General features: G+C 40.8%; 1 protein-coding gene across 1 annotated transcript in view; it reads right to left on the bottom strand.

The window, feature by feature from the left end:
• MnM (myomesin and myosin binding protein) overlaps positions 1-12,710 on the bottom strand; it is a 228,052-nt gene that overhangs the window by 63,479 nt on the left and 151,863 nt on the right. Inside the window, exon 6 of the mRNA XM_067140443.2 lies at positions 1,320-1,447. Coding sequence (XP_066996544.2) covers positions 1,320-1,447 — 128 coding nt within the window. The remainder of the gene's footprint in view (positions 1-1,319; positions 1,448-12,710) is intronic.

Here is a 12,710-nt window from a genome sequence, read left to right as displayed (position 1 = left end):
CGAACGGTGCTTTTGTTCGGCTCTATCCGGTATGGAAGAACAACAAAATATCTATCAAGACCAAACTTCGCATTTTCCGAAGTAATGTCAAGGCTGTTCTACTGTATGGGTCCGAGACCTGGAAGGTGACTAAAGCGATTACCTCCAAGTTGCAGACCTTTGTCAACCGCTGTTTAAGGAAGATTTTAAACATCTACTGGCCGGAAGTAATCTCCAATCATGAACTATGGAGAAGGACGGGTGAAACCGAGATGGCCATACAGATAAAGCGGCGGAAATGGAAATGGATAGGGCATACGTTGAGGAAAGGGAATGAAGCCATCGAGAGAGAGGCACTGGATTGGAACCCGCAGGGTAAAAGGAGGAGAGGAAGGCCCAAACAAACGTGGCGAAGATCTGTACACATGGAGGCAATGGAAGAAGGCAAGACCTGGAGATAGGTGAAGAGGTTGGCTGACAACAGGATTAGATGGAGATGCTTTGTTGATGCCCTATGTTCCACAAGGAACAACAGGAATTACGTCAAGTAAGTCATGTCGAAGTGTTGTGAGTGACGGCAAAGGCAAACATTGTTTACAGCTGTGCTATAATAACTTCTGCTAGATGCAAGCAAATAGTAATTCCTCTACATACAAGTAGGAAAACAAACTATTTACACTGATTCTACAAAACTGCCAGGACCATAGGCTATATATTTATTTCATTGTTTGCGAGGTGTCTGTGGGCCCCTTAAAGGCCCGGGCCCGCCTGCAATGCAGGCCCTCCAGGCCCCAACGTTACGCCTCTGACTCTGCCTAACGCAATTCTTTGGCATTGTAATATACAGGTGGCACAATCTACGCTGGCACCATTCAGAGGCACCAGTAAAGGCGCTCACAACTCTCGATCGTAATTTGTCCTATCTCCGAAAAGTTATCTAAGAGCTGATACAGTATCGACTATCTGGTATAATTAATGTATGTTAATATTGATACTGTGACATTTAAACTCCCTGTATCTTCAAATTGCCAAAGAAAATTAAGATGACTACCTAGCAACCTGGTGCCCACTTAAGGACATTTAAAGTTCATCAATAAATGTTATTTCAAATTTTTCGTTGCATATAATCCTCATATTTCTACAAGTTAAGCCAATTCATACATGAATGACGGACCACTTTCGTAAACATAAGTGTCATTCATTAAAGCAGTGGGATTATACTGTATAAGTTCCTTACATTCAAGACTGCAGATTGGTTAAGTTTGGGACCAAATTAACTTAACAAAATATTATCATTTAATATTAAATATATGATGCATCTGAAACTCTGTGTATCTTACCCTGTAGTACTCTACGATATAATTTCCAATTTTGCAGCCGCCGTCATCCTCCGGCATGGACCAGGAAAGAGTGACGGAGCGTCCCAGGGTGGTCACCACTTGAGCCTTGCCGGGTGGCACTGGACGGTCTGTATTAGGATAATAAGACATAAGCAACGTCAGAAATGTAATTGTTTTCTGAACACAAAGAAACACAAGAACCTGAAATGAAATATTGGTTTTATGAAACAAATTATAAGTGTTAGGTAATTACAGAAATGATTTATAGTGACACACAACAAATGAACATTCTGATGATTCAGAATTCCATGATTCAATTTAATCCACATAAATTCTTCAATGGAGAATGAACAACTGTACTGAATAAAATACAGTAGCAGATTTTATGTTTCAAACCGATGACTGATTCTTTGATCCATACTAAATCTACAAGTAGATATATCATGCGAAGACTCAGATCTAGGTCACGTAAGTATCTGAAATGTGGGGCATTCCATTTAAAGAAAGGACAGCAAACAATAAAAATAAATAAATAACATTTCGACGTAACATCGTGGACAAATAAGGAGGTTGTAGATACACATTTCTGGTCAATACCAGCTTTGTCTGATCAATATTTGAAATGTTGAATAGGTATGTATTTCCGGCAGTGAACGTTTCATAGAAATATGAAGAAGGTATTAAAGATTGAACCTTCATTTCTTTACAATTGTAAACATACATACATACATACATACATACATACATACATACATACATACATACATACATACATACATACATACATACATACATACATACATACATACATACATACATACTTACACACACACATACATACATACATACATACATACATACATACATACATACATAGTCATTATGGATTGTTATGCCTTTCAGCGTTCAATCTGCAAGCCTCCGTGAATTAACTAAATGCCTCTACAATCCTGTATTTATAACTTGCTCTGTGTCCTCGTTTAGTTCCATACCCCTTACTTTAAATAATTAGAAAGCGAGTTTAAACATCGTTGTCTTGATTTCCTTCTAATTATCTTATTTTCCATGACAAGGTCCATTACTCTCCCAGGTAATCTATCCTCCTCCATTCACTTCACATGACCCAACACCGAAGGCGGTTTATGCTTAACGCTTCATCCATCGAGTGTAGTTTTAACTTAGCCATCACATATTTATGCCGACTACCCTCCGCCATTGTTCCCACCTGATTTTGCCAGAGTTCATTCTCGCTACTTTCATGTCTGTAATTTCTAACTTATGAATAAGATAGCCTAAGTCCATCCATCTTTCAGTGCCGTATAGCAAAGTTGGTCTAAAAAGAGTTTGGTGTAAAGAAAGTTTCGTCCGGGAGCTGATTTCTTCCTGACAAAATACCGTTGATCGCAACTGTGAGCTCATTGCATTAGCTATGCTGTACCTTGAATCTCACTCACTATACCACCATCTTGGGAGAATATACATCCTAAATACTTGATATGATCTACCTGTTCCAGGTTTGTATTTTCGACCAGATATTTAATTATCTTAGGTTTCCTACCTTCTGACATTACTTTAGTTGCTTGTTTTGTATTTTAACAATTTGCTTCTGTCGCACTAACACAGACAGGTTTTATGGCGCCGATGGGAGAGGTAAGGGCTAGGAGAGGGAAGGAAGCGGCCGAGGCCTCAGTTTAAGTACAGCCCCAGCATTTGCCTGGTGTAAAAATGAGAAACTACGGAAAACCATCTTCAGGGCTGCCGACAGTGGGATTCAAAACCACTATCTCCCGAATATAAGCTCACATCTGAGCGACCCTAACCGCACGGCCAACTCACTCGGTCATCACTTTAACCTTGGAAATGCTAAGTTTCATACCATATTCACTGCACCTATTTTCAGGTTTTAAGATGTTAGATTGCAGGCTTTTCTTGTTATTTGCTTTACGTCGCGCGGACACAGATAGGTCTTATGGCGACGATGAGGCAGGAAGGGGCTAGGAGTGGGAAGGAAACGGCCGTGGCCTTAATTAAGGTACAGCCCCAGCATTTGCCTGGTGTGAAAATGGGAAACCACGAAAAACCATCTTCAGGGCTGCCGACAGTGGGGCTCGAACCCACGATCTCCCGAATACTGGATACTGGCCGCACTTAAGCGACTGCAGCTATCAAGCTCGGTTGCAGGCTTTTAGCACAGTTTGCCACTAAGACCAAGTCGTCAACAAAGGCCAAACTGCTCACTACTGCACATTTCCCGCTAACTCAGTTCCTCCCAGCCACTGCATACTTTTCAGTAGATGATCTATGTAAACTACGAACATCAAAGGTGAAAGATTATGGCCTTGCCTAACCTCTGAAAGTACCATGAACTAAGAACTCATTATGCCTTTGAATGCTTTTAGTAATCTACCCTTAACCCCATAATCCCTCCGTACACTGCCACATGCACCCTCTAGATGAACGAAACTTAAAAATAACTGTCTATTCTTCGTAGCATTTTTTCAATTACCCGGCGCATACTGAAAATCTGATTCTGTCAGTCTCTGTGGTCTGAAATTGTACTGTTTTTCATCCATTTTTATCTCAACCACTGATCGCAGACTCCCTTGCAAAATGCCAGTGAACACCATGCCAGGCACACTGACAAATGAAATACCTCGATAGTTGTTATATTCCTTCCTGTTCCATTGCTTACAGATACTGCTTTCGTCCAGTCAGAAGGTATTTCGCTTACACTCCATGCTAACCTTATTACTCTGTCAAGCTATTTCATACCTGCCTTCCCACTATATTTAACCATTTCTGGTATGATTTCATCTATTCCTGCTTCTTTATGACAATGATGTTTATTTATCGTTCATTCTACTTCCTCAAGCGTAATATGTTAACATAATTAATCTCCTTCCCATGAACTTGGTTTTTCGTGACCCCAACAGAGAGATTTCCATTCACGTTCAAATTATTTCTTCCACCTGTCCAGCGATTCTCTCAGATCTACTATGAGTTCACCTGATTTACCCAAAACATATTGGTTAATGTTCAGTATTAAAACATGTGAGAGTGTTAGTATAATGCAAATCTGCTAGGTTATATGTTAATATATCTGCAGGTAAGTGTGGGAATGAGGTTAAGTGCAAGAAAGTGCCAGGCGCTCTAAACTCAGCACTTGAAATAAGCGAACAAATTTCCTTTTTCCCTTCCTTTCTAAAAGATTTTATTAGTGTCCAGAAAAATTTCCCCGCCGCTTGGCCAAGCCTTTCCAGATTATTACCAAAATCTTCCCACAACTTCCTTTTCGACTCTCCAATGATTAGTTTCGCTCCTGTTCTTTCTTCTACGTAAGAATCGCTCTCTACACCAGTCCTTAGTGCTTGTGGCCATTTCTGATACGCTGATACACCAATATGCTGCCCTCATCTCGTCGTCCCACCAAGGATGTTCACTTTTCCCATCTGTACACACAGTCTTTCCTAGATTTTCCTTCGCTGTTTTTGCTAGAGTATCCCTTAAACCACTTAGATCACTACAGATTAGATAGCAGTCCGCATCATCGAAAAATCCTCGGAATATCTGCATCCCCCTAATAGATTTCCTGAATTCAAAGTCGGTTATAATATAGTGTATGATGGATCTGGTGCCCATTTTGTTTTTGTTTGAGTCATCAGACCATAGACTGGTTTTATGCAGCTCTCCATGCCACCCTATCCTGTGCTAACCTTTTCATTTCTACGTAACTATTGCATCCTACATCTACTCTAATCTGCTTATCATATTCATACCTTGGTCTGCCCCTACCGTTCTTACCGCCTACACTCCCTTCAAAAACTAACTGAAGTAGTCCTGGATGTCTTAAGATGTGACCTATCATTCTATCTCTTCTTCTCGTCAAATTTAGCCAAATATATCTCCTCTCCGCAATTTGATTCAGTATCTCTTCATTCGTGATTCGATCTATCCATATCACCTTCAACATTCTTCTGTAACACCACATTTCAAAAGCTTCTATTCTCTTCCTTTCTGAGCTAGTTATCGTCCATGTTTCACTTCCATAAAATGCCACGCTCCACACGAAAGTCTTCAAAAACATTTTTCTAATTCTCATATCAATATCTGAAGTAAGCAAATTTCTTTTCTTAAGAAAGCTCTTTCTTGCTTGTGCTAGTCTGCATTTTATGTCCTCCTTACTTCTGCCATCGTTAGTTATTTTACTATACAAGTAACAATATTCATCTACTTCCTTTAAGACTGCATTTCCTAATCTAATATTTCCTGCATCACCTGCCTTCGTTCGACTGAACTCCATTACTTTTGTTTTGGACTTATTTATTATCATCTTGTACTCGTTACCCAAGACTTCGTCCATACCATTCAGCAGCTTCTCAAGATCTTCTGCAGTCTCAGATAAAATAACAACAACATCGGCAAATCTCAAGGTTTTGATTTCCTCTCCTTGGACTGTGATTCCCTTTCCAAATTCCTCTTTGATTTCCTTTACTGCCTGTTCTATGTAAACATTGAAAAGGAGGGGGGGAAAACTGCAGCTTTGCCTCACTCCTTTCTGGATTGCTGCTTCTTTTTCAAAGTCTTCGATTCTTATCACTGCAGACTGATTTTTATACAGATTGTAGATAATTCTTCGTTCTCGGTATCTGATCCCAATCATCTTCAGAATCTTAAATAGCTTGGTCCAATCAACATTATCGAATGCTTTTTTCTAGATCTACGAATGCCATGAACGTGGGCTTGTCCTTCTTGATTCGATCCTCTAAGATCAGACGTAAAGTCAGGATTGCTTCACGTGTTCCTATATTTCTTCTGAAGCCAAATTAATCTTCTCCCAACTGAGCTCCCACTTGTTTTTCCATTCTTCTGTAAATAATACGTGTTAAAATTTTGCAGGCATGAGATACTAAACTAATGCTGCGGTAGTTTTCACACTTATCAGCACCGGCTTTCTTGGGAATATGTATAAAAACATTCCGCCGAAATTCGGATGGGACTTCTCCTGTCTCATACATCTTACACACTAAATGGAATAACCTTGCCATGCTGGTTTCTCCTAAGGCAGTCAGTAATTCAGAGGGAATGTCATCAATTCCAGGTGCCTTGTTCCTATTTAGGTCACTCACAGCTCTGTCAAAGTCTGACCTCAAAATTGGGTCTCCCATTTCATCAGCATCAACAACGTCTTCATGTTCCAGAACCAAATTATCTACACCTTTACCTTGATACAACTGTTGGATATGTTCCTGCCATCTTTCTGCTTTGTCTTCCTCCCCTAGAAGTGGCTTTCCATCTGAGCTCTTAATACTCATAAACCTACATTTCCTTTCTCCAAACGTTTCCTTGATTTTCCTGTATACAACTTTGGATATCCTTGCACTTCTCCTTCAGCCATTTTTACTTAGCCACCTTGCACTTATTATCCACTTGATTCTTTAATTGCCTGTATTCTTTTCTGCCCTCTTCATTTCTAGCATTCTTGTATTTTCGCCGTTCATCAATCAGGTCTAGTATCTCCTGAGTTATCCACTGATTCTTTGCTGATTTTTCTTCCTTCCTAATATTTCTTCAGCAGCCGAACTGACTTCATTTTTCATGACTATCCACTCTTCCTCTATTGTGTTTCCTTCAGCCTTTTCATTTAGCCCTTGTACAACATGTTCCTTGAAACAATCCCTCACACTCTTTTCTTTCAACTTGTCTAGATCCGATCATTTTGCATTCTTTCCTTTCTTCAATTTCTTCAACTTCAGATGGCATTTCATGACCAACAAGTTGTGGTCAGAGTCGACGTCTGCTCCTGGGAAAGTTTTGCAATCCAACACCTGGTTTCTGAATCTCTGCCTAATCATAATGAAGTCTATTTGATACCTTCCAGTGTCTCCAGGTCTCATCCACGTATCCAGCCGTCGTTTGTGGTGTTTGAACCAAGTATTGGCAAGGACTAAATTATGATCAGTGCAGAATTCAACCAGCCGACTTCCTCTTTCGTTAGTTTGACCCAATCCAAATTCTCCTACTGTATTACCTTCTCTTCCTTGGCCTACCACTGCATTCCAGTCTCCGATCACAATTAGATTCTCGTCACCTTTTACGTATTGTATGAAATCTTCTATCTCTTCATATATTCTTTCAATTTCTTCATCATCTGCTGAACTAGTAGGCATATAGACCTGCACTATTGTGGTGGGCATTGGTTTGGTGTCTATCTTGATGACAGTAATTCTTTCACTATGCTGGTCGTAGTAGCTTACCCGCTGCCCTATTTTCTTATTCATTATTAAACCAACTCCTGCATTTCCCCTGTTTGATTTTGTGTTGATAATTCGGTAGTCGCCTGACCAAAAATCCTGTTCTTCCTGCCAACGTACTTCACTTATACCAACTACATCTAACTTTAGTCTATCCATCTCCCTTTTCAGATTCTCTAACCTACCACAACGATTCAAACTTCTAACATTCCACGCTCCGACTCGCAGAATGTCTGTATCCATCTTCCTGATGATTGCCCCCTCTCGTGTAGTCCCCACCCGGAGATCCGAATGGGGGACTAGTTTACCTCCGGAATATTTTACCCGGGGGGAAGCCATCATCAGTACATCATCCATACAGAGAGAGCTGCATGTCCTCGGGAGTTAGTTATGGTTGTAGTTTCCCGTTGCTTTCAGCCGTGTAGCAGTATCAACACAGCTAAGCCATGTTGAGTATAATTACAAGGCCGTACCAGTCAATCATCTAGACTGCCGCCCTTGCAACTACCGAAAGGCTGCTACCCCCCTTTCGAAGAACCATTCCTTAGTCTGGTCTCCCAACAGATACCCATCCGATGTGGTTGCACCTGCGGCTCGGCTATCTGCTTCATTGGGACACGCAAGCCTCCCCACCACGGCAAGGTCACATGGTTCTCAGGGGAGGCTGGTGCCCATAAGCTCTTATATTAACGTCGAAACACCTTATGTTTGAAGAATGGATTCGTAACTGCTAATCCTATAATAGCACGGAATTCCAGCAAACGCTTCTCATTCCTCTTAGCTTCCATATCTTCCCCACATTTACCGATCACCTTCTCATATCCTTCAGTTTATTTACAGCTGTCGCATTGAGCGAGTTGGCCGTGCGGTTAGGCGCGCGCGGCTATGAGCTTGCTTTCGGGAGATAGTGGGTGCCAACCCTACTGTCGGCAGCCCTGAATATGGTTTTCCGTGGTTTCCCATTTTCACACCAGGCAAATGTCAGAAGTGTGCCTTAATTAAAGCCACGATCGCTTCCTTCCCACTTCTAGCCTTTTCCTCTCCCATCGTCGCCATAAGATCTGTCCGTATCGGTGCGACGTACAGCCAAATAAAAAGCATGAAATGGCCCATTAGCACTATCCTATCCTTGTTGTTGACCCTGACTAAGATGTCACACAGTGCTTCACAAATCTTGTCAACTTCCCTCATATGCACCTGCACATAATAAATACAATCAATTTCTCGTTTTAATTCCTCCAACTCATAAATCTACCCACATGTTTCGCTCATTTATATGAATAAGAGAAACCATGTTTCGTGTAGTAGCATTCCTGATAATCAGACTTACCCCACACTCTTCCCTTCCCTTTTTGTATTGTAATAAAGTGTTGCTAATACTTCATACTTTCCTCTCTCATCCTCGTAATTTCCACTTAATTGAATAAAATTAACTCTTAACAAATCCAGATGCTTCCTCTTAGCTGACTCATCGAGTTTACTTTCTTTCTTCCATAAATCCCATTAGTAGACTATTGATATCTCCCCACCGAATTATATTTCGTTCGCTAAGTTGTTTCCAAGGAGTCCCTCGCCTATTCAGTACTACTTTAACTAATACCTGCTAACGAGGTATGAAATTTACGGACGATAACAAAGATATATACAATAAAATTCAAAATTGTAAAGCTACAAAATCAGTTGGAATTGATAAGATGTCTGGGATTACACTAACTGCAATGGGTTGGAATATAGGACCACATGTGAAGTACTTATTTGATTACTATTTGTGTGAAGAAGCTATACCAAATGAATAGAGAGTTGCTGTAGTAGCTTCTGTGTACAAAGAAAGGTTTGAGAAACATAACGCCGATAATTACATGTCAGTCAGCTTGATGTGCTGTGGAAAAGCGTTCTTTCGTATTATATTGCACATTTTTGCAAAATTACTAACTGGTTTGATAGAAGGCAGTTTTGGATTAGGAAAACTTATCCCTCTCAGGCTCAATAAGTAGGATTCCAGCAAGATATAGCAGATATCCTAGATTCGAGAAGTCACCGTTCGATTGGACAGATCATGGGAGACAACTGACCAAAATATGAGCTACTGGACTAGACAAAATAATGATTGAATGGCTTAAACTACTAGAAAAATGGAACTCAGAGAATTAGAATAGGTGAAGCATTATCTGATCATGTAGTGGTTAAGAAGGGAGTTCCTCAAGGCAGTATTATTGGTCCTTTATGTTTTCTTATATATAAGTAAAAAATTAGAATCAGAGGATCCCTTTGGGGATCACTGTATGTACCTAGGTGTTATTTTATCATAAGGAGAGACCTCGATTGGGGTAATCACATAAATGGAATTGTAGATAAAGTTTACAGATCTCTTCATATGGTTATGAGGGTATTTAGGGGTTGTGGTAAGGAAGTGACGGCCCCGTGATGTAGGGGCAGCGTGCCTGCCTCTTACCCGCAGGCACCGGGTTTGATTCCCGGCCAGGTCAGGGATTTTTACCTGGATCTGCGGGCTGGTTCAAGGTCCACTCAGCCTATGAGAAAACAACTGAGGAACTATCTGACGGTGAGATAGCGAACCCGGTGTAGAAAGCCAGGAATAACGGCCGAGGGGATTTGTCGTGGTGTCCTTCGTGCTGAGCAGCGATCACTTGGTAGTCCAAGGCCATTCAGGGCTGTATTGCCATGGGGTTAGGGAAGTAAGGAATAAAACAGAGGGCATCAAAGTCACTGGTAAGGCCACAATTAGAGTACGGTTCCAGTGTACGGGAACCTCACCAGGACTAATTTGTTCGAGAACTGGAAATGCCCTAAGTAATGCAGCGCGATTTTTTCTGCGTGATTTCCAGCCAAAAGTAGTGTTACGAAAATATTGCTCCTTTGGGCTGGAAATACTTGGGAGTAAGGACACAAGCTCCTCGACTAAGCGGTATTTCCCAGCTGTCAGCGTCAGTGGTGTGAAATGATATTAGTAGACGAATGAGACTGAGTAGTGGTGTTCAAAGTAGAAAAGATCACAATACGAGGATAAAGTTGTATTTCAAGAGGAAAAATTGGGGCAAATATTCGTTTATAGAAGGGGGAGTTAGGGACGGAATAATTTAGCAAAGGAGATGTTCGATAAATTTCAAAGTTCTGTGAAATTAATTAAGAAAAGCTGAGTAAACAAATGACAGGTTATCTGCCAACTGGGTGACTGCCCTAAATGCAGATGTGGATTGATTGATTGATTGATTGATTGATTGATTGATTGATTGATTGATTGATTGATTGATTGATTGATTGATTGATTGATTGATTGATTGATTGATTGATTGATTGATTGATTGATTGATTGATTGATTGATTGATTGATTGATTGATTGATTGATTGATTGATTGATTGATTGATTGATTGATTGATTGATTGATTGATTGATTGATTGATTGATTGATTGATTGATTGATTGATTGATTGATTGATTGATTGATTGATTGATTGATTGATTGATTGATCAAATGGAAGTGGGTCTCGTTACTCCCATAGGTCCGTAGGTTCCTTAAAATATTCTGAGCTCGGTAAATTCCGTGAAGCAGGATGCTATCCTTCTTACACATAGTCCCAGTGAGTGTGTCCAGTAGCTGCCACATGTGTTCTATTATATTTAAATCGGGACTTTGACTGGGCCATGGCGAAACTTTTATCTTCTCCTTTTGCACATAATCTGTTACACATTTATGTCGATGTTTGGGATCATTATCATGTTGACAATACCATTGTCGAGGCATACTTTTTCTAACATATGGTAACATACGCTTGTCCAAAATATCCTTGAAGTCAGGACCCTTCCTTTTGCCATGGACTTACGCCCTTAGAGGTGAAGTATCCGCAGACCATGACGTCCCCCCAACCATGTTTTACGGTAGAAGGCTGGTAGCGTGGGTGGTATCTTTTATTTCTAGGACGATGAACATATTGAATTAAATTTGCTTTCTTCGCTCCTTCATACCCTAGACAACTCCTGCTGTGTCCAGTTACAGTGCTTTTTTGCAAAGGCAAGATGCGTGCACTTATGAAGGGTTTCTTACAAGGGCAGTGAGTTAACAAATCCTGGTCTTTTTAACCTACGTATTACAGCAGATACATGGAAATCAACTCCATAATTCTGCCTCAAATCAGCAGTGATATGTCGAGCTGTTTTTCTAGGATCTGCAACTGTTTGCCTACTAATTAGTCTATCTATTCTCTCGGTTGTTTTTCTGGGTCGACCTTGTAGTTTATTGTGCGAATGAACACGTACTGTGTACAGTTTTTTTCAGACAGATATCGGTTGTTTCGATATGTTAAATGAACGAGAAAACTCTGCCTGAGATCTCCCCTCCAACAAGATACATATTATTGGCTCCCTAAGCTCTATGGAGTACACTTTTCGCTTAGGAGGTGGCATTGGACTAGTGATTTTCGATTACCCTGCAACACACAGAAATTCGCAATTGAAAATGAAACATCTAAACAATTCTTGTCAAAATGACTTTAGATCATTTCCTACTGTGTTAATACCATTTAGAAAACACTTACTGTAACTAGACTTGCTGACTTTACTGCGTTGTAGTTAACACTGCAACTCCCCTCCATCCTGACACACTGTAGTTGGATCGCCTGCGTTAGTGTTGCCATCGTTTAGAGGTCGAAGACACTTAGTCAAAAGACTTATGAGCGATACTATATGCAGTACATCCACTGCCTGACAAAAAAAGTTAAGCAACCAGGAGTGGTTGAAAGTGAATGAAACTACATGTGCCTTTATGGGGGATGAAAAAGACAAGGCCGTTGGCAGTTACAGGTGGAATGTTGGCGTCACGTCAGTAGGGTGTCGCACCCCTTCCCCACTGCCATGCATGCCCTTATGCGGTTCGGAATGGTGTCAAACATTCCTTGGATCCTCTCCTGGAGCAAGTTCGTTCACAGATGTTGCAGATGTCCCTCCAGATCCCGCAAGTTTGTACTGGGACGGAGTTCCCTTCCAATGTCATCCCATACGTATTCAATGATGGATAGGTCCGGGGATCTTGCTGGCCACGGGAGGACCTCATCATGCTCTAGGCACTTCATAGACACACGTGCTCTGTGTGGACGTGTATTATGTTGTTGGATCACTGTCCC

The sequence above is a fragment of the Anabrus simplex genome, chromosome 2 (assembly GCF_040414725.1).
Source record: "Anabrus simplex isolate iqAnaSimp1 chromosome 2, ASM4041472v1, whole genome shotgun sequence".
In the NCBI taxonomy this organism is placed as follows: domain Eukaryota; kingdom Metazoa; phylum Arthropoda; class Insecta; order Orthoptera; family Tettigoniidae; genus Anabrus; species Anabrus simplex.
Note: the sequence above shows the minus strand (reverse complement) of the source record. Positions and strands in the feature narration are given on the sequence as shown.